This window comes from Ornithorhynchus anatinus, chromosome 1, assembly GCF_004115215.2.
Source record: "Ornithorhynchus anatinus isolate Pmale09 chromosome 1, mOrnAna1.pri.v4, whole genome shotgun sequence".
Taxonomy (NCBI): Eukaryota; Metazoa; Chordata; class Mammalia; order Monotremata; family Ornithorhynchidae; genus Ornithorhynchus; species Ornithorhynchus anatinus.
Genome location: NC_041728.1, coordinates 185,574,262 through 185,599,408, shown reverse-complemented (window position 1 = coordinate 185,599,408; position 25,147 = coordinate 185,574,262). Strand labels below are relative to the sequence as shown.

General features: G+C 54.6%; 1 protein-coding gene across 1 annotated transcript in view; it reads right to left on the bottom strand.

Moving 5' to 3' along the window:
- Window positions 1-25,147, bottom strand: part of MYLK (myosin light chain kinase) — a gene marked incomplete at its 3' end in the record, with an annotated part of 124,641 nt that overhangs the window by 71,494 nt on the left and 28,000 nt on the right. The window contains exons 3-10 of the mRNA XM_029061799.2: window positions 22,595-22,802; window positions 11,837-11,903; window positions 9,446-9,608; window positions 8,690-8,855; window positions 8,192-8,246; window positions 7,307-7,770; window positions 4,915-5,052; window positions 3,508-3,660 (exon numbers count right to left, since the gene is read on the bottom strand). Coding sequence (XP_028917632.1) covers window positions 3,508-3,660; window positions 4,915-5,052; window positions 7,307-7,770; window positions 8,192-8,246; window positions 8,690-8,855; window positions 9,446-9,608; window positions 11,837-11,903; window positions 22,595-22,802 — 1,414 coding nt within the window. The remainder of the gene's footprint in view (window positions 1-3,507; window positions 3,661-4,914; window positions 5,053-7,306; window positions 7,771-8,191; window positions 8,247-8,689; window positions 8,856-9,445; window positions 9,609-11,836; window positions 11,904-22,594; window positions 22,803-25,147) is intronic.

Sequence of the window (25,147 nt, the reverse complement as noted above, 5' to 3'; positions counted from 1 at the left end):
AGCGCTTGACAAATACCACAATTATTATTATTATTATTAGCAATGGACTGCAGAGCCCCGTGGGAAGGGGTCGGGGACAAGAGCCAGGGGAGAGGGGCAGGTGGGAGGGGCTGGGGCACACGGGGGGGGGGGGAGGAGTGGGGAATGGGAAGCCCGGCGGACAGAGGCGGCCGGAAGCGTCCGGGAAAACATCCCGGGCCCTAGGGGACGGCCGCCAGCCCGCTCCCCCCCACCCCTTCCACCAGCCTGGAGAAACTGATCCATCGCAGGATCTTCCCACGGTCCCGGACGCCCCCCGCCCCAGGCCCCCGGGCCGTCTCCCTCCCCAGGCCCGCGGCCCACTCGCTCCCGGACCGGCTCCCGGACAGACAGGCAGCTGTCCCCGGGGGTCTTCCCTCACCCCCCATCAGCCTTCTGCTCCGCTGCCTTGGTCAACCCCCAGGACGACCCCCCCCCCCAACCTCCCCACCCCCACCGTCCGGGACTCCCGTCCCCGACGGCGAGATCGCTCCCACAAAATCTCCTGGGACTTCCAAGTTCGCGTCCCAGATGCCTAGCTCTGCGACTGTGCTTCTGAGGGGGAGGGAGTGTCTGCTTGGTACTGTGTGTGTTTGTGTGTAGGGGTGTGTACGTGTGCCCCATGGTGGCCTGGGAGGGTGCCTACTTGTTACTATATTTGTGTGCACGCCCCGTGGTGGTGGTTGCGGGGCGGGGGGGGGGGGCTCTCTGTGTGTGTATAATAATAATTATTATTATTTTGGTGTTTAAGTGCTTACTATGTGCCAGGTACTATACTAAGCCCTGGGGTGGATACAAGCAAATTGGGTTGGACACGGTCCCTGTTCCACGAAGGGCTCACAGTCTCAATTCCCAGTTTACAGATGAGGGAACTGAGATACAGAGAAGTTATGTGAATTTCCCAAGGTCACACAGCAGACAAGTGGCAGAACCGGGACCTTCTGATTCCCAGGCCTGTGCTCTAGCCACTACACCATGCTGCTTCTCTGTGTGTATGTGTGTGTATGTCTCTGTGTGTGTGTGTCTCTCCACCAACTCTGCTCTACAGTGCTTAGTCCAGTGCTCTGCACACGGTAAGCTAAGCGCTCAATAAATACCATTGATGATGATGATGATGATGATGACGGCCAGTCTGGGCCACCCCGGGGGCGTGCAGTGGGGCGGCCAGAGGGCAGGGGCTGGGATCCCGCTTTGGCTTTGCTCTGTGTCCCCGGGCAGGCCACCCACCCTTTCTGAATTCCCCATCGCCCCGAAGGATGGGATGGGCAGGGGGAGGGAGGTTGCTGGCCATCCCTCAGCCCAGCCGGACCCGTGGACACAAGGGTTGCACCCCATGTTGGGCCAGGCTGAGCACCCTGCCCAGGAGCAGACAGCCATCCTGCCCCCTCCTCCCCATCCCCCAACAGTGACCGGATTAATGTTGTTTGTTAAATGCTTACTATGTGCCAAACTCTGTTCTAAGTGCTGGGGTGATCACAAGATAATCAGATTGTCCCACCTGGGATTTACAGTCTTAATCCCCATTTTCCAGATGAGGTAACTGAGGCACAGAGAACTTAAATGGCTTGCCCAAGGTCACACAGCAGACAAGTGGTGGAACTGGGATTAGAACCCATGTCTTCTGACTCCCAAACCCGGTCTCTTTCCACTATGCTACACTACTTCTCTAACTCTTTCTTTAAACCCTGCCAATGAGCCCACTCTTCCCCGGAGAAGATCCCGGCCCAAAGCTCGCGGGAGCAGCCTCCTCCCCAGTCCCTCCATCCTCCTCCAGGCCCACTCCCACCCCCTGCATCACTCAGTGAACCACCCCTGGAGGTCCAGCTGGAGCAATGCCAAGAACATCCCTCCCTCCCATGCTCCTGCCCCCACTTACAGCCCTGAGAGCCCAGATCCCCTAACTCCCTCTTGGGGTTGAGGTCTGACACCTCCCAGCCCACCGGCTCCTCTGTGGTCCAAACCGTTTGGCTGGACCCCGGCTCAGGGTTGGGGGGTGGAAGAGAGAGGAAAAGCATCTGGGATCAGAGGCGGGTGGGCGTTCAGAAGGGTCAAAGGGTCAGCATGGCCACCCCGAAGCATCTCACCTGGCAGCCAGCAGACGGATGGATGGACCCGACAGGCCCCGCCGGCCACCCCTCCCCCCACCGGCCCGGGGATTTCCAAGACACTAAATGGGAGTCTAAGCCGAGGCTCACTGGGAAGAGGATTAGAGGGCAGCGGGGCAGAGGTGACAGCTGTGTAACCATGGAAATAGGCCAGGGAAGGGGAAAGGACCCAGTCAGGCCAACTCTCCAGCCCCAGTGGAGGAGCTGGGTTAAGGTGAAGGCAGGCCAAAGAGTTGTCAAAATGGGAAATTAGGGGTAGTGGGGGCAAGATCCAGTCTATTGCCCACTTCCTGGGGCCTGGGGGAGGGCAGAGGGAGGAGGAGATGTAGTCCCTGCCCCCCAGAATGTGTGTGGGGGACACACACACACTTTCTCTCACTACACTCGGTAAGCTTAGTCTAGTGGGGAAGCTAGACATTAAAATAAGTGGTGGATATGGACAAAAGTGATGTGGGCTGAGAGTGGAGTGAATAGCCAGTGTTTAAAGGGGACAGATCCAAGTGCATGAGGGATGCAGAAGGGAGAGATGAGGAGGGGAAACAAGGCCTTAGTTGATTGATGGGTGGGTGTAAGGGACCAGAATTGGGTGGGGAATCTAGGAAGGCCTCCTGGAGGTGGTGTGTTTTACGGAGGTTGTGTTGGGGATTGCGGGGCTGGCAAAGTCTGGGTCACTCCCAGCGGGAGTCTGGGGCTATGCCTCTCCCAACACCCTGTTCTCTTTCCTACTCAGACTGTGAGCCCCATGTGGGACAGGGACTGTGTCCAACCTGATTATCTTGTACCTGCCCCAGCACTTAGAACAGTGCTTGACACATAGTATGCACTTAACAAATAGCACAATTATTATTATTGTTATTAGACTGTGAAGCCCCACAAAGGACAGAGACTGTGTCCAACCTGATTATCTTCTATCTACCCCAGCGCTTAGTAATAACAATAATAATAATGATAATTGTGGTATATCTTAAGCACTTACTATGTGCCAGGCACTGTACTAAGCACTGGGGTAGATACAAGCAAATAGGGTAGGACACAGTCCCTGTCCCACATGGGGCTCACAGTCTCAATCCTCATTTTACAGATGAAGGAACTGAGGCCCAGAGAAGTGAAATGACTTGCACAAGGTCACACAGCAGACAAGTGGCCAAGTCAGAATTAGAAACCATTACCCTCTGACTCCCAGGCCTGTGCTCTATCCATTATGCCATGCTGTTTAGTATAGAGTTTGACACATAGCACTTTAACAAGCAGCCTAAAAAAACCCCAAACAAACCCTAAAACCACACACACTGTCCCTGGGCTGCATGCTCGGCCCCAGTCCCTTGCTCTTCCCCTCCCGCTGGGGTCATTCCAGACAGTCCCCTGTCTGGGCAGGGGCGCTCACCCCGCACGGTGACAGTGGCGCTGCAAGAGACCTTCCCGACACAGTTCTCGGCCACGCAGGTGTAGCGGCCGTCGTCCTCGGGAAGCGCATCCTGCACCCGCAGCTCCGCCAGCCCCGCAACCAGGGAAACGTGGGCATATCGAATCGGGCGACCTGCGGAGGCCGGGGGTGAGGGAGCGAGCTCCGGAGGGGGGTTGCGGGGAGCCCTCGGCAGGTGGGGTTGGGGGAGAGGGGAGAAGGGCTTGGGGAAAGAGGGGGACCAGGCCCGTACAGGGCTCCCACGGGGGGGTGGGGGGTAGGGGCCCCTCTGCGGCTCAGGCCCGCGGGTCTTTCCGACTGGGGATGTGGAGTCCAGAGAGGAGCAGTGCAGGCCGCTTTCCCTTCCAACCCCAGCTCTGCACACTGGAAGCACTCAATAAATACGATGGAATGAATGAATGAATGAATGAATGAATGAATGAATAGGCCTGTGAGCTTGTCACGGGCGGGGAATGTGTCTGTTTATTGTTATACTGTAGCCTCCCAAGTGCTTAGTCCAGTGCTCAGTACACAGGAAGTTCTCAATAAATATGGTGGAATTAATTAATAGGTCTGTGAGCTCACTGTGGTCAGGGATTGTGTCTGTTTACTGTTATTTTGTACTTTCCCAAGCTTTAAGACCAGTGCTGTGCACACAGTAATTGTTCAATAAATACGATGGAATGAATGACTGCATGAATAGATTTGTCAGCTATGGGCAGGGAATGTGTCTCTTTATTGTTGTACTCTCCCAAGGGCTTAGTCCAGTGCTCTACACACTGGAAGTGCTCAGTAAATACAGTGGAATGAATGGATGGATGGATGACTGGATGAATGAACGAAGTGGGTCGGGCTCACCCAGCCCCCCGGCACACCTCGGAGCCAGGAGGAGCCTTCTCTCGCTGGGCCCCCGCGGGTTGCTTAGATCCACGTCCCAGGCAACTGCCTTCGGGCCGGGGGCCAGGGAGGTGGACCGGGAGGGACGACGGAGACCCCCGGCTTCGGAACCTACTCCTCCCAGCCCGCGGTCAACCAATCAATGGTCAATCAATCAATCGATCGATCAATGGGATTTATTGAGCGCTTACTACGTGCCGAGCACTGGACTGAGCGCGGCCCGGACCCCGGGTGCCCCCTGGCGGCCCTAGCGACGATCGGCGGAAGGCCGCCGTCACCCCCGGAGAAGTGACGGCCCCTGGGGTCAACCAGACCGTGGGACGGAAGGGCAGGGGGTCCTGGGGGTCCACGGGTTAATCTGGGGCCCTTCCCTAAGTGAGCGCTCACTCCCCCGCCTCCGGACTGGAATACTAATGCGGGGGGCTTCCCGTCATGGGGGGCCGGGGAGCCGGGTTGGGGGTCTTGAGGGAAGCGAGCGGGCCAGGGTCTCACCATTGAGCAGCCAGGAGATGAGCGGGTCAGGTCGGCCACGCACAGAGCACTGCAGAGTGAAGTCCTGGCCCTCGGACACCACACAGCCGGTCAATGGGTTGGAGAAGCTGGGGGCCTGTTGGCCCTCCCCGGGCTCTGCTGGTCAGACAGGGCACACACAGACCGGTCAGGGGCTTGGAGAAGCAAGGAGCTTGTTGGTCCTCCCGGGGCTCTGCCGGTCAGTTGGGGCACATATGGACCGATCAGGGGCATGGTGGCACCTGACGCCTCCTGGGAGACCCTGTGTGAAGCTCCTGGCAGGCTTCCTGTGGGGGACTGGTATGTCCTACCGGGACCCCAGACCCCTATCTTGGGCAGATGGGGGGACCTGGATCAGGTGGACTGGTGTGGGAGTGAAAGGGGGGCTGCATGAGCCCCCCAGCCAAAATCGGCTCTTCTCATGCAGCCATCAGCTGTAGGCCCTGGAGCCCTCATGGCTGGTGGTCAAGTGGTTGAAACCACCTTGGTCAGACCTGGGCAGTGTCCCACCACCTTGTCCCAACTATGCCCCCTGAACCAGTCCACAACTGGTGGTAAGGCCTTGGAAATCCCATATTTAGCAGAGGCTGGACTCAGGGCAAGAGAAGCACTTAATACAGTGCTCTGCATGCAGTAAGTGCTTAATAAACATGATTGAATGAATGAAAGGGACATGGACTGGCCCCTTCTCACCCCCCAAAAGAAAAACTGAGAAGCAGTGTTGTCTAGTGGAAAGAGCCCAGTCCTGAGAGTCAGAGGACACTGAGTCAAATCCCAGTTCAGCCACTTTTCTGCTGGGTGACTTTAGGCAAGTCACTTCATTTCGCTGGGCCTCAGTTACCTCAGTGCTCTGCACACAGTAAGTGCTCAATAAATACGATTGAATGAATAAAATGAGGATTAAGGCTGTGAGCTCTTTGTGGATCATGGGCTGTGTCCAACTGATTATCTTGTATTCTGAGATTCATTCAATCTTATTTATTTAGCACTTACTGTGTGCAGAGCACTGTACTAAGCATTTCAAAAACTACAATGCAATAATAAACAATAATAATAATGTTGGTATTTGTTAAGCGCTTACTATGTGCCGAGCACTGTTCTAAGCGCTGGGGTAGACATAGGGGAATCAGGTTGTCCCACGTGGGGCTCACAGTCTTAATCCCCATTTTACAGATGAGGGAACTGAGGCACAGAGAAGTTAAGTGACTTGCCCACAGCCACACAGCCGACAAGTGGCAGAGCTGGGATACGAACTCATGAGCCCTGACTCCAAAGCCCGTGCTCTTTCCACTGAGCCACGCTGCTTCTCCTGGGATAATCCCTGCCCATAACAAGCTCTTATCTACCTTAGTGCTTAGTATAGGCACATAGTAAGTGCTTAACAAATGCCATAACAAAATAACATGAAACAAAAACACAGCCAGGGACCCTCTGAACTCACAACCATGTTGGGGTGGAGAGGTAGGGGCCCGCTCTCAAAACAACAGTGGAAGGGATCAAAACTAGAAGGGAGGCTGTGTGAGTTGGATTACAGACCGGGGCTGGAGAGTCACAAGACCTTGGTTCTAGTTTCAGCTGTGCCACTGATCTGTTCTGGGACCTCAGGCAAGTGAGTGGATCACTCTGAGCCTCTGCTGTAAACTGTTCGAGGGAATGAGGTTAGAGCTCAGAGAGCCCTCCTGACTACAGTGGCATGGAAGTGGGAGACCCTGGTCCAAGAGAGCTGGAAAGGTCCATGAACCCCCCCGGAGTGAGGGGGCTGGAGGTGACCTTTGGTAACTCCGGGAGCCTGAAGTCTGGCTTGGAGGTGCTACAGGAGTGACCTGGTGCTCTGATTAATGGGGTCTGGCCACAACTCAAGCATACACATATCCTCACACATGCACATGGACATGCATGTAATGAATGCCATGGGACTGAGGAGACAGCTCAGGTGTCTCTCCTGTCTCTCAGGGTTCAATGTTGAAGGTCCTAAAGAGGCATTAGGAACCACTCCAGGCTCCAATCCTGGAGCCGGGCCAGGACAGGCCGGAGGCAGGGCAGGAGCCTGGCCGGGAGCCAGGCCAGAGTCAGGTAGGAACCAGGACAGAGCTAGGCAGGAGACAGATCAACTGGAGACAGACTAGAGTCGGGCAGAAGCCAGGCCAGGCCAGGCAGGAGCCAGGCTGGAGCCAGGCTGGGGACAGACTGACCTGAGCCAGACTTGGGTCAGGCCAGAGCCAGGATGGAGTCAGATTGAGCTAGACCTGGACCAACAGGAGCCAGGCCTGGGCCCTTCCCCCACGACCACCCAAACCTCTGGGTTTTCCGACCTGCTGCCCTCACGACGCAGATAATTGAGAGTTGCAGCTGAGGGAGCCCCAGCCCGGCTGACCTTTGACTCTTGACTCAGCCAGTTGCCCTTCCAGCACTCCTGGGGCTTGGGGGTGTGTATCAAAGCGGGAAGGTGACCCCAAGTCCTCCCCCCTGTCCTGCAGGGAGCCCCTCAAAGGTCCAGTGGTGGCAGGAGTGACCATGGATCGGTGTGGGGTCTGCGTTGGCCTCCTCCACTCCTCTGGCCGGGGGGTGAGGGCCGGGGGCCGGGGGCCGAGGGGAGGTGGGGTCTTCGTCGGCCTCCTCCACTCCTCCAGCTGGTGCAGGGGGTGCTGCGGATGGGCGGCCTTCAGTGTCCCAGAAGAGGTGGTCTGCAGGGAGGGGGCAGGCAGGGCCTGGGAGGGCTCTGGGCAGGGCCGGCTGGGAGCACCACTGTTCTTTTCGGAGCAGCCGTTCAGATCCTCCCTGACGCCCGGGGAAGCCGCTGACAGGTCGGCTGGATGTTCAGGGACTGGGCCGGCTGCTCTGGGGGCAGGGGGCAGAGGTCAGCAGGACGGCTGAGAGGCAAGAGTGGCCCCCGACCCACTGGAGACTGGAAAGGGCAGGGGTCTGGATTGGGTGGGTCGGGAGGAGTCCTGTGAGCAGAGCTGAGGAGGGGTAGGGTGGGGAGTAGATGGGGCAGGGCAGGCTGGGACAGGTAGGGAGAAGGGGAGGGAACGAGACAGGGAGAGAGTTGGGGGTGCAGAGCATGGTAGGGACAGTATGTGGCGGCTGGGCTGAAGCTGGGGAGGGTGGGGCAGTCAGAGATGGGGTGCGGGGCGAGGCAGGGTGGGAAGTGGGAAGGGGCATGGGGGGGGGCAAGGGATAGAGAGAGACACGGGAGAGTCCAGGGCCCCAGGGACAGGAAGGTGGCCACCCACCAGCAGGGAAAAGGGAGTGGCCCTACCCACGGGTGGCGCCCACGGAGCGGCCGGAAGCCCTTGTGTCTTCTCCCTCCGAGCCTGGGGTGAGAGGAAACAGCTCATTCAGGCACCTGCCTGGGCGTCCATATGCCCACGGTCTGACCGTACTGTCCACCAACGCTGGGACAGCACACTGAGGGGAGGACAGTCCCTGTCCTCGAGGGGCTGCCGGTCTGATGGGAAGACACCACACACACACACACACACACACACACACACACACACACACGCTCTATGCTGGGCACTGGGGGAGGACAGAGGAAGGACAGGACATGAGCTCTGCCCTACAGGGGCTGCCAGTCCGATGGGTAGCCTAGACGGACACAAACACACACCCGTGCTGGGAGCCGGGGGAGGACGGAGGGAGGAGGGGTCCCTGCCGTCGAGAGGCCACCAGCCTTCTAGGGAGACCGGACGGAAGCACGCACACACACTGTGCCGGGCGCGGGATAAGGGCAGAGGGAGGGTCGGGGGCCCAGTACCCTGGACGACGAGGGCGGCGGACATGGCCGCCCGCCCAGCGCGGTTGACCGCCGTGCAGGTGTAGACCCCGGCATCCGCCATCCGCGCCGCACGGATCTCCAGGCACCAGAGCCCGGACTTCTCAAACATGGCGAAGTGGTCATCCGGCTGCAGCTGGACAGCTCCCTGCGGGCAACGCGGCGCAACCGGTCCTTGCGGCCCTCCCCGGACCCTCCTCCTACCCCCTCCATGGCCCCGGACGCTCCCTCTTCCCGTCCCCTCGTCCCCACTCAGGGCCCCGGACTCTCTCCGTCCCTGCCCCGCACTCGGCCCCGCCCCCTGACCCGGCCGTGGCCACGTCCACTCCACCTTCCTAGTCCTAAACCCCGCCCTCAGCCCGGTCCCTTCGGCCAAGCCCACTGACCCACCCGGGGCCACGTCCACTCCACCTCCCTAGTCCTAAACCCCGCCCCCGGCCCTCTCTGCCCCGCCCCACCCTCTCCAAAGGTCCCGCTCACGCCACCACCCTTGTCCTCAGTCCCGCCCCCAGCCCTGTCCTCCTCTGTCCCACCCCACCATGGCCCTGCCCCTGTCCCACCCTAGTCCCAAGCCCCGCCCCCAGCCCTGCCCCCTTCATTCCCACCCCACCCTCGCCCATGGCCCCGCCAATGTGACCATCCTTGTCCTCAACCCCGCCCCGTCCGCCCCACCCCACCCTCGCTCCGGCCCTGGCCGCGCCTTGCCCACCGTCCCGGATCCCTCCCCTGCCGGGGTACCTGGGTCCAAGTGACGCAGGGCTGGGGGCGGGCGGTGATCTTACAGGAGAAGCGACCCGTCTGCCCCTCTCTCACCATCACGCGGCTCAGCTTGCTGGCGAATCTTGGGGGGCTCTCGCCCCAGAGGCTGCCCCCCGGGAGCGCTGGACACGGGCCCCTGCCACTGACAGAAACCGGCCGCAGGCTCAGACCCACCTCGCCGGACATACCGGCCACAGCTGCCCGGGAGGGGAGCCACGAGTCCAGTGTTCGAGTTCCACCATAGTCCCCCATGACCCCCCGACCCGCTGAGGGTCCCAGGTCCAGCCTCATCCCTCAATCAATCAATCGTTCAAGCAAACAATCATATTTATTGAGCCCTTACTGCATGCAAAGCACTGTACTAAGTGCTTGGGAGAGTTCAGTATAACAGAGTTGGAGGACAAGTTGCCTGCCCACAAGGAGTTTAAGGTCTAGAAGGGGAGATAGGCATTGAATATAAATAAATAAATTAAAGATATGGTCATCAATGCCGTGGAACTGAGGGACGGGCAACAGAAGGGAGCAAATCCAAGTGCAAGGGCAACGCAGAAGGGAGTGGGCTAAGAGGAAATGAGGACTTAGTTGGGGAAGGCCTCTTGGAGGAGATGTGCCTTCTGCAAGGCTTTGAAGTTGAGCAAAGTAATTGTCTGTCGGGTGTGAGAATGGAGGACGTTCCAGGCCAGAGGCAGGGCATGGGAGAGAGGTCAGAGGGGAGATAGATGAGATTGAGATACAGTGAGAAGATTGGCATCAGAGGAGTGAAGTGCTCAGGCTGAATTGTGGTTGAAGAGAAGCGAGGTAACGTAGGAGGGGGCAAGGTGATTGAGTTGGTTTGAATGCTTGGCCTTAGTGTCCACTCCTGAAAGATACCCCCACCTCCACCTCCGCAGCATTTTTCACTGTCCCGGGGGCTGGGTGACGACACAAGAGAAATGGAAGGGGGGCTGGGGAGAGGGAAGTAGAATGGGAAGGGAGAACGGGCTGGGCAGTGCAGAAGCTGGGGCCCACTCCGGATTCTGGGAGTGGGGAAGGCTGAGGCTGACCTCAAAGAGGGAATTGTTTCTGGCCTGCAGCTCTGTTCCACCCCCATTCAGTTACCAGCCCCATCATCCCCACAGCCCGAACCTGGGGCCACCACCCACATTGTCCCCACAGCCAGATCCCAAGAACACCAGCCCCATCACCATAACCCCACCACCAGCCAAAACCGGGACAGTGGCTGCATTGCCCCCACAGCTAGAATGACACCGGCCTCAACGTCCCATAGCTGGGATTTGAGGACCCCAGACCCCATCGCTGAAACCTGGGGCACCAGCCTGATCACCCTCTAGCTGGAACTCGGGGGCTTGGCCCCAACTCCACAGATGGAGCTCCACCCTCTCCCCTACCCACAGTGATATCCACCAGCCCCATCACCCATCAGATGGTTCCCCCCCAACACCCCTGCGCAGATCCCATTACAGTCATTAGCTAAAATCTGATAAATTTGCTAAAATCCGCCCTTTCCTCTCTATCCAAACTGTTAACATGTTAATACAATAATTCATCCTACTCCACCTGAGATTACTGCACCAGCCTCCTTGCTGACCTACCAACTTCCTGCTTCTGCCCACTCCAGTCCATACTTCATGCTGCTGCCTGGATCATCTTTCTACAAAAACATTCAGGACATGTCACCCACCTCCTCAAAAATCTCCAGTGGTTGCCTATCCACCTCTGTATCAAGCAAAACTCATCACCACTGACTTTAAAGCACTCCATCCCCTTGCCCTCTCCTACCTCACCTCACTTCTCTCCTAAACTTCACTCCTCTGGAGTTAACCTTCTCACTAGACTTCCATCTCTTGTGTCTTACTGCCGACCCTTAGCCCATGTCCTGCCTCTGGCCTGGAATGCTCTTCCTCCTCAAATCCCATAGACAATGACTCTCTGCTCCTTCAAAGCATTGAAGGCACTTCTCCTCCAAGAGGGCTTCCCAGACTAAATCCCACTTTCCCTTGTTTCCCACTCTCTTTTGCATCACTCTGACTTGCTCCCTTTGCTCTTCCCCCTGCCTTCCAGCCCCACATCATTTATGTATATATCTGTAATTTTATTTATTTGTATTGATGTCTCTCTCTGCCCCTCTAGACTGTGAGCTCATTGAGGGCAGGGATTGTCACGGTTGATTATTGTACTGTCCTTTCCCAAGAGCTTAGTAGAGTGCTCTGCACACAGTAAACAATAAATACAGTTGAATGAATGATGAATTAGCCTCTGGAATCCTGACCTCCCCCAGATCCCTAACCCTTTGATACCTCCCCGCTCCGACCCCACCCCTCTTTGGCCCTTCCACCATAAGCCTGCCCCCTGCAGTCCCTCCCCACTCACCCTGAAGTCTTGGCAGATAGACTGGCAGACTTATCTGTAGACAGACCATAACTCTTCATGGAGTTTCCTAGAAAAAGGAGAATAGATTCAATCATATTTATTGAGCGCTTACTGTGTGCAAAGCACGGTACTAAGTGCTTGAAAATGAGGTTGAGCATGAGTCTGGGGGCTGCTGACATCAGACTGATTGCACTGAGGGCTAGGTGTGGGGGTGGTGTGTTGGGGGGGGGGGGGTCATCCTGTCCCCAATATCTCTGACTGGGTTCCTCCTCCTTTGAAGGAGTGTAGCCTAGTGGAAAAAGCCCGGGCATGAAAGTTAGAGGACCTGGGTTCTAATTCTGGCTCTGCCATGTGTCTGCTGTGTGGCATAGGGCCAATGACTTTACTTTTCTGTACCTTAGTTACTTCATCTGTAAAATGGGAATGAAATCCTACTTCCTCTTACTTAGACCGTGAGCTCCATGTGGACTCTGGATTGTGTCCACCTGATTAACTTATATCAATCCCAACACTTAGAACAGTGCTTAGCATATAGTAAGCACTTAACAGATACCATCATCATCATCATCATCATCACACCAAGCACTTAACAAATACCATCTTTTTTTTTGAAGGGGCTTCGACAATGGTTTTGGTACATTTCCCTCCTTAAGCTGCGCATCTTCAAATCTAATAATGTTAATAATGTTGGTATTTGTTAAGCGCTTACTATGTGCCGAGCACTATTCTAAGCGCTGGGGTAGACATAGGGGAATCAGGTTGTCCCACGTGGGGCTCACAGTCTTGATCCCCATTTTACAGATGAGGGAACTGAGGCACAGAGAAGTTAAGTGACTTGCCCACAGTCACACAGCCGACAAGTGGCAGAGCTGGGATTCGAACTCGTGAGCCCTGACTCCAAAGCCCATGCTCTTTCCACTGAGCCACGCTGCTTCTCCATCTGCACCTAAGACCAAAGGAGGGCCCAGAGGAGGTGGGGGAGATTGCTCCAGACTATAGGGGATGGGAGCTATCACGGGAAAGGGCACAAGGGAGTCTCAGGAACAAGGCAGCAGAAAATGGGAATGGCTTTGGATATTGGGTTGTTCACTCCAGAGAAGAGAAGATTGAAGGTTAGGAAATTAATCACTCAATCATAGTTATTGAGTGCTTACTTTGTGCAGAGCCCTGAACTAAACGCTTGGGAGAGCATAATATAACAGAGTGGGTAGACAGGTTCCCCACCCACAACCAGCTTACAGTCTAGTGGGGGAGACTGACAATATAAATAAATAAATAGTTATGGATATGGACATAACTGCTTTGGTTCTGAATAACCATCTATCTTGCCACTGACCTCTCACCCATGTCCTGCCACTAGCTTGGAACACCCTCCCTCTTCATATCTGACAGATGATCATTCTTCCCACCTTCAAAGGCTTACTGAAGGCCCATCTCCTCCAAGAGGCCTTTCCCAACTAACCTCTCATTTCCCTTATTCCCACTCACTTCTGCATCACTCTTGCATTTAGATTTACACCTCTTCCAAGAGGGTCTTCTCAAACTAAGCCCCCCTTTTCCTCAGCTCCCACTCCCTTCCACATCACCCTGATTCATTCCCTTTGCTCTCCCCCCTTCTCCCTGCCCCACAGCACAAATCTATAATTCTAATTATTTATATTAATGCTTATCTACTTGCATTGATGTCTGTCTCCCCTCCTCTAGACTGGGAGCCCATTGTGGGCAAGGATTAATAATAATAATAATAATGTTCATATTTGTTAAGCACTTACTATGGACAGAGCACTGTTCTAAGTGCTGGGGTAGATACAGGGGAATGAGGTTGTCCCACGTGAGGCTCACAGTTTTCATCCCCATTTTACAGATGAGAGAACTGAGGCACCGGGAAGTAAAGTGACTTGCCCACAGTCACACAGCTGACAAGTGGCAGAGCTGGCATTCGAACACATGACCTTGACTCCCCAAGCCTGGGCTCTTTCCACTGAGCCACGCTGCTTCTCTCTTTAGATTGTCTCTCTTTATTGCTGTATTGTACTCTCCAAGTGCTTAGTATTCTGCTCTGCACACAGTAAGTGCTCAATAAATAAAAATGAATGAATTCACCCTTTATTCACACCTCCCTTGTGTCCACATCCATAATTTAATTTATTAATTTCAATGTCTGTCTCCCCCTCTAAACTGTAAACTTGTTTTCGGTAGGGAATGGGTGGATGAGTTTCTTGGGTGAGTACAAGAAATTGAGTTGGACACAGTCCCTGTCCCATATGGGGCTCACAGTTTCTTTCCCATTTTACAGATGAGGTAACTGAGCCATAGAGATGTGAAGTGACTTGACCAAGGTCACATAGTAGACAAGTGATGGAGCTGGGATTAGAAACCATGAAGCATCATGGTGTAGTGGTTAGAGCACAGGCATGGGAGTCAGAAGGTCATGGGTTCTAATTCTAGCTCCGCCACTGATCTGCAGCATGTCCTTGAGCAAGTCACTTCTCTGTGCCGCTATTCCCTCATCTGTAAAATGAGGATTGAGTCTGTGAGCCCCATGTGGGACAAAGGGACTGTGTCCAACCCCATTGGCTTTGTATCCAACTCAATACTTAGTACAATGCCTGGCACATAGTAAGCACTTAACAAATACCACGATTATTATTATTACTACCTTCTGATTCCCAGGCCTGTGCTCTATCCATTACACCAAGATGCTTCTACTGTGAGAAGCAGCGTGGGTGAGTGTAAAGAGCATGGGCTTCGGAGTCAGAGGACATGGTTTCTAATCCTGACTTGACCACTTGTCTGCTGTGTGACCTTAGACAAGCCATTTAACTTTTCTGGGCCACAGTTACATCATCTGTAAAATGAGAATTGAGATTGTGAGCCCCACGTGGGATAACCTGATGACCTTGTATCTACCCCTGCTTGGCACTTAACAAATGCTATTAATTAATTACTCTCCTAAGTACTTAGTACAGCGCTCTGCACACTAAGCACTCAAGAAATATAATTGATTGATTGCCACTTACCGAGACAAAGCCACCCTTCTCCTTAGCTTCCCCTCCCCTCCCCATCACCCCTCCTTGCTCCCTTTGCTCTAACTCCCTCCCTTGTGTATATATGAACATAGCTATAATTCTGTTTATATTAATGCTTGTTTGCTTGTTTTGATGTGTATGTATAATTCTATCTATTTATATTGATGCTATTGATGCCTGTTTGCTTGTTTTGATGTTGGTCTGCCCCCGCCCCAAGACTGTGAGCCTGTTGTGGGCAGGGTTTGTCTCTCTTTGTTGCTGAATTGTGCCTTCCCAACATTTAGTACAGTGCTCTGCACGCAGGAAATGCTCAGTAAATATGATTGAATGAATGAATGAACTTGCCCCATCTGTAATTTTTTTCAGTGTCCCCCAATAGACTGTAAGCTCGTTGAGGGCAGCAATTGACTGACTGTCTGAACTGGCGTGGGGGTGGGGCAGGGGTCAATCAATGAATGGTATTTATCGAGTGCTTACTGTGTACAGAGCACTGCACTAATAATTATGGCATTTTGTTAAGCGTTTACTACGTGCCAGGCACTGTACTAAACGTTGGGGTGGATACAGGCAAATCAAGTTGGACACAGTCCCTGTCCCATAGGGCTCACCATTTCAATCCCCATTTTACAGTTAACTGAGGCCCAGAGAAATGAAGTGACTTGCCCAAGACCACAAAAGTGGCAGTCAGAATTAGAACCCATGACCTTCTGACTCCCAGGGCCAGGGTACAGCTGCTACACCATGCTTGACAGAGTACGAACAACAGTTTATATTGTACTCTCCCAAGCACTTAGTACAGGGCTCTATATCCAGTAAGTGCTCAAGAAATACTACTGATTAACTGAGGGTGGGGAGAATATCAAATGCCCCCAAATCACAGATAATAATAATAATAATTAATAATTATGGTATTTGTTAAGCGCTTTCTATGTGCAGAGCACTGTTCTAAGCGCTGGGGTAGATACAGGGTAATCAGAGTGTCCCACATGGGGCTCACAATTTTTAATCCCCATTTTTACAGATGAGGTAACTGAGGCACAGAGAAGTTAAGTGACTTGCCCAAGGTCACACAGCAGACAAGTGGTGGAGTCGGGATTAGAACCCAAGACCTCAGACTCCCAAGCCCGTGCTCTTTCCACTAAGCCAATATTGAGAAATATTGCTTCTCAATATTTGAAGATTCATTTATTCAATAGTATTTATTGAGTGCTTACTATGTGCAGAGCACTGTACTAAGCGCTTGGAATGTACAAATCAGCAACAGATAGAGACAGTCCCTGCCCTTTGATGGGTTTACAGTCTAATTGGGGGAGACAGGCAGACGAGAACAATGGCAATAAATAGAGTCAAGGGGAAGAACATCTCATTAAAACAATGGCAAATAAATAGAATCAGGGAGATGTACATCTCATTAAACAAAATAAATAGGGTGATGAAGATAGATACAGTTGAGCAGAGGAGTACAGTGCTGAGGGGATGGGACAGGAGGAGGAGGAGCAGAGGGAAAGGGGGGAGAAGAGGGCTTAGCCGCTGAGAGGTGAAGGGGGTGGTAGAGGGAGTAGAGGGAAAAAGGGGGGAGCTCAGCCTGGGAAGGCCTCTTGGAGGAGGTGAGCTTTAAGTAGGGTTTTGAAGAGGGGAAGAGAATGAGTTTGGCGGAGGTGAGGAGGGAGGGCATTCAGGGACCGCGGGAGGACGTGGCCTGGGGGTCGACGGCGGGATAGGCGAGACCGAGGAACGGCGAGGAGGTGGGCGGCAGAGGAGGCGGAGCGTGGGGGTGGGCAGTAGAAAGAGAGAAGGGAGGAGAGGTAGAAAGGGGCGAGGTGATGGAGAGCCTCGAAGCCTAGAGTGAAGATCCAAGTGCAAGGACCAGATCGGGCCTTTGGGAGCCTGGAAGAGATTCGGGGTTTCTGTGCCCGAAGGCAGGAGACTCGCCAGGATGATCTTTGAAGGACCTGGAGTCCCTGGGGGGTCAAAGGCTATAGAAGCCCCTCGTTCGTTCCTTTCCCATGGCGGGCTCAGGGAGGGTAGCGGCGAAGTCGGAGCGCCACCTTCTGGTCACAAGAGGGAAGCACCGGCCTGGTCGGGAAATCAGTCTATCAGTGGTATTATTTATTGAGCGCTCACTATACGCAGAGCACTGTACTAAGTGCTTGGGGGAATGGAGTACAAAAGGGATGGAAATAAACTCGTTGTGGGCAGGGAAACGTGTCTACCAACTCTGTAATACTGTAGAGAAGCAGCGTGGCTCAGTGGAAAGAGCCCAGGCTTGGGAGGCAGAGGTTGTGGGTTCTAATCCCACTCTGCCGCTTGCCAACTGTGTGACTTTGGGCAAGTCACTTAACTTCTCTGTGCCTCAGTTACTTCATCTGCAAATGAGGATTAAAAGTGTGAGCCCCACAGGGGACAACCTGATCACCTTGTATCCCCCAGCGCTTAGACAAGTGCTTTGCACATAGTAAAAGCTTAACAAATACCACCATTTATTTTTTTTTTATTTTTACTCTCCCAGGAGCTAAGTATGGTGCTCTGCACCCAGTAAGTGCTCAATAAATATCACTGATTGATTGAATGCCCACAGAGAGTTTGCAGTCTAGAGGGAGAGACTGACATTAATAGAAATAAGCAGTATATTATATGTAATTAAAACCTGGGTCTGTTCCCCACTTTTTTCAAAATGATATTTGTTAAGTGCTTACTTTGTGCCAGGGACTGTATTATGCACTGGGTAGATACAAGATAATCAGGATGGACACCTCCTTGTCCCACATGGGGCTTGCAGTCTTAATCCTCATTTTACAGTTGAAGTAACTGAGACAAAGAGAAGTGAAATGACTTGTCCAAGGTCACTTTCATTCATTCAATAGTATTTATTGAGCACTTACTATGTGCAGAGCACTGTACTAAGCGCTTGGAATGAACAAGTCGGCAACAGATAGAGACAGTCCCTGCCGTTTGACAGACTTACGTCTAATGGGGGGAGACGGACAGACGAGAACGATGGCAATAAATAGAGTCAAGGGGAAGAACATCTCGTAAAAACAATGGCAACTAAATAGATCGAGACGATGTACATTTCATTAACAAAATAAATAGGGTGATGAAAATATATACAGTCGAGCGGACGAGTACAGTGCTGAGGGGATGGGAAGGGGAGAGGGGGAGGAGCAGAGGGAGATGGGGGGAAAAGAGGGGTTAAGCTGCGGAGAGGTGAAGGGGGGCGGTAGAGGGAGTAGAGGGAGAAGGGGAGCTCAGTCTGGGAAGGCCTCTTGGAGGAGGTGAGTTTTTAAGTAGGGTTTTGAAGGGGGGAAGAGAATTAGTTTGGCGGAGGTGAGGAGGGAGGGCATTCCAGGACCGCGGGAGGACGTGGCCCAGGGGTCGATGGCGGGACCACGACTCAATCCCTTGGTGAACTCAATCGCTCTCACGGCTTTGACTACCATCTCTACGCAGATGACACGCAGATCTACATCTCCGCCCCTGTCCTCTCCCCTCCTTCCAGGCTCGCATCTCCTCCCGCCTCCGGGATGTCTCCACCTGGATGTCGGCCCGCCACCTAAACTCAACGTGAGCGAGACCGAGCTCCTCATCTTCCCTCCCAAACCCGGTCCTCTCCAGACTTCCCTATCACCGTGGATGGCAACGACCATCCTTCTCGTCTCTCGGGCCCGGCAATCTCGGTGTCATCCTTGACTCGTCTCTCTCGTTCACCCATGCATCCTATCCGTCACCGAGACCTGCCGGTTTCACCTTTACAATAATCGCCAAGATCCTCCCTTTACTCTCCACCCAAATGGCTACCTTACTGCTACGGGCTCTCGTTATATCCCGGCTAGACTTACCGTGTCAGCCTTCTCTCTGATCTCCCTTCCTCCTCTCTCGCCCCGCTCCGGTCTATTCTTCACTCCGCTGCCCGGCTCATCTTCCTGCAGAAAACGATCTGGGCAATGAAACTCCCTTCTTAAACACCTCCAGTGGTTGCCTATCAACCTCCGCTCCAAACAAAAACTCCTCACTCTAGGCTTCGAGGCTCTACATCACCTTGCCCCTTTCTACCTCTCCTCCCTTCTCTCTTTCTACCGCCCACCCCGCACGCTCCGCTCCTCCGCTGCCCACCTCCTCGCCGTCCCTCGGTCTCGCCTATCCGCCGTCGACCCCCAGGCCATGTCCTCCCGTGGTCCCGGACGCCCTCCCTCCTCACCTCTGCCAAACTAATTCTCTTCCCCTCTTCAAAACCCTACTTAAAACTCACCTCCTCCAAGAGGCCTTCCCAGACTGAGCTCCCCTTCTCCTCTACTCCCTCTACCGCCGCCCCTTCACCTCTCCGCAGCTTAACCCTCTTTTCCCCCCATCTCCCTCTGCTCCTCCCCCTCTCCCTTCCCCTCCCCTCGGCACCGTACTCGTCCGCTCAACTGTATATATTTTCATCACCCTATTTATTTTGCTAATGAAATGTACATCGCCTCGATTCTATTTAGTTGCCATTGTTTTTACGAGATGTTCTTCCCCTTGACTATTTATCGCCATTGTTCTTGTCTGTTCGTCTCCCCCGATTAGACTGTAAACCCGTCAAACAGCAGGGACTGTCTCTATCTGTTGCTGACTTGTTCATTCCAAGCGCTTAGTACAGTGCTATGCACATAGTAAGCGCTCAATAAATACTATTGAATATTGAATGGGATAGGCGAGACCGAGGGACAGTGAGGAGGTGGGCGGCAGAGGAGCGGAGCGTGCAGGGTGGGCGGTAGAAAGAGAGAAGGGAGGAAAGATAGGAAGGGGCAAGGTGATGTAGAGCCTTGAAGCCTAGAGTGAGGAGTTTTTGTTTGGAGTGGAGGTTGATAGGCAACCACTGGAGGTGTTTAAGAAGTGGAGTGACATGCCCAGATCGTTTCTGCAGGAAGATGAACCGGGCAGCAGAGTGAAGAATAGACTGGAGCGGGGTGAGAGAGGAGGAAGGGAGATCAGAGAGAAGGCTGACACGGTAGTCTAGCCGGGATATAACAAGAGCCTGTAGCAGTAAGGTAGCCGTTTGGGTGGAGAGGAAAGGGTCACGCAACAGACACGTGGCGGAGCCAACATTAGAACCCATGACCTTCTGACTCCCAGGCTAGTTCTCTTTCCACTAAGCCATGAAGAAGCCGGAGGGAGTGGTGGGTGGGGAGTGCCTATGCCAGCATTCACACAGCAGGTCATCCTGGTGAGGGGGCCTGGTGCCTTTAGACTGTAAAATCGTTGTGGGCAGGGAACATCTTTGCCAGCTCTGTTGAACTGTCCTCTCCCATGCGTTTAGTACAGTGTTCTGCACATAATAAGCGCTCAATAAATACCATTGACGATGATGAGCTAGGTCGGGGGTCCCGCCCTCCCGTCGAAGGTCCGATGCCAGAAATCTGGCTCCTCGGCCTCTCCGGGGTCATCCCGGCCAGCCCCCTGCAGCCGTGCCCCGTCCGCGGAGGCTATGGTGGGGGGTGTCTCTGCAGAAGGAGGCACAGCTGCGCGTACATCTGGCGGCCGCTTGGCCCCCGGAGCAGCGGCAGGGATTTTGGGCAGACTCCAGGTCCTGCCCCCGCCCCACGTGGCACTGCCACGCGGCCTCCCTGCCCCGGGGCGGGGTCGCGGGAGCCCAGCCTTTACCCTCCGGGCGGGAGGGGCACCCCGAGTGAGGGATGCGGGGGGCCGGGGGGCGGGCGCGGGGTAGACGGACGGGACGGGGAGCGCACCCCGATATTAACCCTCTCGGAGAGGGAGGATCGTGAAAACTCCGCGGTCTTCCGGGTGCTGGTTGGAGAGGAGGGAGGATGGGGAATTTGGGGGGTGGGGAATAGGGAGGAGAGTTGGGGGGGATGGGGAGGAGAATGGGGGATGGGGAGGAGAGTGGGGGGAATGGGGGTGAACAGGTAATGGGGCTGAAATCCATCTTGTGGATTATATGCGGGATTCAGTGATGGGCCCATCGTGTGGCTCCCTTAGAGGGGTCCCCAGAGCAGGGGAAGGGGTCTCCGAAGGGGTTTTGGGTGTCTTGACTCAGTGTCCAGAGCCCGGGCAGTGCTGGGGGCGGGGGCACGTATTGAGTGACAGCAGCAGCAGCAGCAGCAGCAACAGCAGCAGCAGCAGTGTCTGCTCCCTGGGAGCCCCCACGCCTCCTCCCTCCCTCTGTCCCTCCCTCCTCTCTGTCTCTTCCTCCCTCTGTCCCTCCTCCGGCCATCGCTCCTCCTCCCGAGCTCCGAGGTGCGGGCAAGGCAAGGGGAGGAGGCGGGCGGGCGGGCGGCCAGTGCAGGCCCGGGCTGCAAGCCCGAATTCCTTGCAGTGAAGGAGCCTCCCGCTTCCCCCGACAGGAAGAAACTATCTCAGCTATGCGGGCCGAGGTCGTCCTCGCCGCCGCCGGCTGGCCAGGTTGGCCGGCCTGGCCCCTTGTCAGGCTGGCCGGGATCAGCTCCCTCCCTCTGTCCCTGCTTTGGCGCTGGGAGGGGCCTCCGCCTCCGGGATGGCCACCCTGATTGACCCCAGTGGCCTCTGATGGCTGTCTGGTGACTGCCCACCTGCCACGCCCAGATCGGGGGACCGGGAAGGTCGACGCACGTGCGTGTATGTTTGTGTGTGCATACTACAATAATAATAATTATGGCATTTAAGCGCCTATGTGCCAGGCACTGTACTAAGCGCTGGGGTGGATACAAGCAAATCGTGTTGGACATAGTCCCTGTCCCATATGGGGCTCACGGTCCCAATCATTATTTTATGGATGAAGCACAGAGATTTTTGATCTTACAAACTCTGGTAATATGCTCACGGTCTCAATCCCCATTTTATGGACGAGGTCACTGAGGCACAGAGAATTTTGATCTTACAATCTCTGGTAATACTTATGTCCACATCTTACATGTCTCATTCCTGAAGCACTAAGTCATGCCCATCTTTCCTCCATCTCTATCCCTCTATCGGTAAATTATTTTCCAGCTAGAATGCAAGTTCTCTGAGGGAGGGGGACCATGTCTACTAACTCTCGGACTCTCCCAAGTGCTTAATATAGTGAATTCACCCAGCTACTCAAGAAACTTGACTGATGGATGGTACAGTCTTTCCATCAGACTGGCAGCCTTCAAGAGCAGAGACTGTGTCTCCTCTCTGCACTGTCCTCTCCCTGCACCCAGCATGGGGTAGGGTGTGTATGTGTGTCTGTTCGTCCGTCCCTCTGTCTGATCTCTCCATCAGATCCACAGCCCCTCAAGGTAGGGACTGTGTCTCCTTCTCCTGTCTCTCCCTTAGCCCCCCGCACAGAGAGAGACAGACAGACAGAGAGAGAGAGAGAGAGAGAGTGTGTGTGTGTGTCTAGCCTCCCCATCAGACTGGCAGTCCTTCGAAGGTAGGGATTGTCTCCTCCCACTTCTGCCTTTCCTCAGTGCCCAGTACAACACAGTGTGTGCGTGCCTCTCTCCCCAGTCTCTCCCCAGGGATTGTGCCCTCCATCCTCTGTCCTCCCCCAGCACCTAGCACAGTGTGTGCATATGTGTTGTCTCCCCATCCGACTGGCAGCCCCCCGAGAAGGACTGTGTCTCCTCCCCTCTGTTCCTCCCTCAGCACCCAGCTCAGAGTGTGGGGAATGAGGTAGATGAGGAGGGGAGGAGGGGGAGTGGGGATGTGTGTCCTGTCCCCTTGGCCCCCAGACTGTCCCCTCCCCCAGGCACTGGCTGTGTTTGCCAAGATGACCCTCTGGCTCTCGCCTGTCACTCACGCTCCACGGTCAGCTCCACGGTCAGCCGCCGGACCCCAGTGCTGTTGGCTGCCTCACACGTGTACCTGCCTGCGTCCTCGCTGCACACGCTGCTGATCACCAGGCTGAACCGGCCGTGCCAGCCAGGCTCTGCCAGGAAACGGTCCCCGCTGGGCACCCGCTGGCCGGCGCGGTGCCAGGTGATGTTTGGCTCAGGGAAACCCCGCACCTGGTGGGGGAGACAGGAGTGAGACCAGGTGACTGCCAAGGTGCACAGCTCCCAGGGCTCGAGACCCCAACCATGAACCAGAAGACCATGGGGTCCAGCCGAGGCAGGGACCACGTGGACCCCCTCTGTGCCCACCCAGGTGGAGGCCCAGAGGCTGCTCTGCCAGGCCGAGAGCGGAGGGGGTGGGGGGCAAAGTCCACCTGGGGGTCTCGCTTATCTTGGGACGACAACAGGCCAGGATGAAGGGGGAACTTCGTGGAGGGAGGCAGCTTGGGGTCCACTCTAAAGGCAAGTGGACACAGGGGACCATGGTTACAAACCTCCAATAGGTTGGACTGTCAGTCACTGAGGACCACCACTGGTCACTCCTGGGCCAGTCCTCCTGCCCACCCAGCCTCCAAGATTTTTGGATGAACCATGTGCTGGGGCTAGGGACAGACCATCCAACATCCCTGACTCTCCCCTCTCCACCTCAAATCTCCCCAGTGACCCAGCATGAACCTTCCCACATCTCTTACCCCCAGTGACCCAGCATGGATCATCTAACACCCCTGACCCTCTCCTCTCCACCCCACTCTCTCCCAGTGACCCAGCACGAACTGTCCAACTCCCCTGATTTCCTCACTCCATCCCTGACTCTCTCAGTGACCCAGCATGAACTATCACCCTGACTCTCCTCTGTAATCCAGCACAGATCATCCAATGCCCCTCACTCTCCGTTCCCCATCCCTGATTCTCCCAAATGACCCAGCACCAATACCCATCCATGATTCAGCCCAATCACCTTGGAATTGTTGGTATTCCTGGATCCCAGGCTCCCGTTGGCATAGACAGTTCAAAGCCTTCCAAATTTCCAGACACAACACTGCCTCAGTTTCCCCAATCCCCTGACTTGGTGCCCCTCACCCTGTCCCCTCCTCCAACACATATCCACTTTGCTCCCACAGTGGATACCTGCTCAGTGCCCACCGAAACACTCAGGATGTACAAACACACACATACAGACTCACCAGGTGTGTACCCTCACACTCTGTATATCTGCCCACATAGGCACAGTGTGAATATACCAGGGCTCCTCCCACATTGCACACACAATGCGCACCTACAGTCACCAGTGCTCCAGTGATCTGTCCCCCCACCCCCCACCCCAGTCCCTACTGCGGTCACCCCAAAGGCCAGCACTGACCGGCACCCGGGGATCAGTACATCTCACTGCCAAACCGCCCAGACCCCAGGATCAGGGTCGCTCTCATCCAGCTGGACGCCCGTCTGTCCAGTGCCCGCAGGGAGTCAGGAATTAAAAGAGATCCAACGGACCTTACCCGTTTCCCCCCTCCTCCGCCCCGCCCCCGAACAAGAGGCGGTAATCATGGACGCCATCTCCATAGGAACCGTGTCGTCACGGGAACCCGGAATGGACCCCCTGCAGCGTCCGACCTTGGGGTGTTAATGGCTAATCCCAAAGCATCAACCAGACACCCAGATTGCTGTGTCAGTACCCGCGTGCACACACACACACACTCTGTGGGTGAGGCAGAGTAGCAGCACTAGCATTTATTGAACACCCACTAAGGTGCGCTGCACTGTACTAGACATTGTGGAGAAGCAGTGTGGCCTAGTAGAAAGAATCAGGCCCTGAGAGTCAGGAGCCCTGGGTTCTAATCCTGATTCTACCCCTTGGCTGCTTTGTGGCCTTGGAAAAGTCAGTTCACTTCTCTGGGCTGCAGTTTTCCTCAGCTGTAAAATGGGGATTCAGAATACCTGTTCTCCCTTCCCTTTAGTCTTTGAGACAGGGACTGTGTCTGTTCTGACTGTATTGTATTTAATCCAGTGCTTAGCACATAGTAAGCACTTGACCGATACCGCTATTATTATTATTCTCAATTATTGATATTTATGGTATTTGTTAAGCACTTACTATGTGCCAGGCACTGTTCTAAGTGCTGGGGTAGATACAAGCTAATCAGGTTGGACACTGTCCCTGTCCCACACGGGACTCCCAGTCTTAGTCCCCATTTTACAGATGAGGGAACTGAAGCACAGAAAAGTGGCAAAGTCAGGATTACAACCCAGAACCTCCTGACTCCCAGGCAACATTAGGCAACACTGCTTCCCATTATATAGTTATTTGGAAAATTCAGAATACAAACAGGTCTCACTATTATTATTCTTACTGGAAAATACAGAATACAAACAGATACCCCTATTATTTTTAGTAGTACTATTACCCTCTAGACTGTAAAATTCTTGTGGGCAAGGAACATGTCTGCCAACTCATACTGTACTCTCCCAAGTGCTTATTTCAGTGCTCCGCACATAGTAAGCACTCAACAAATACCACTGAC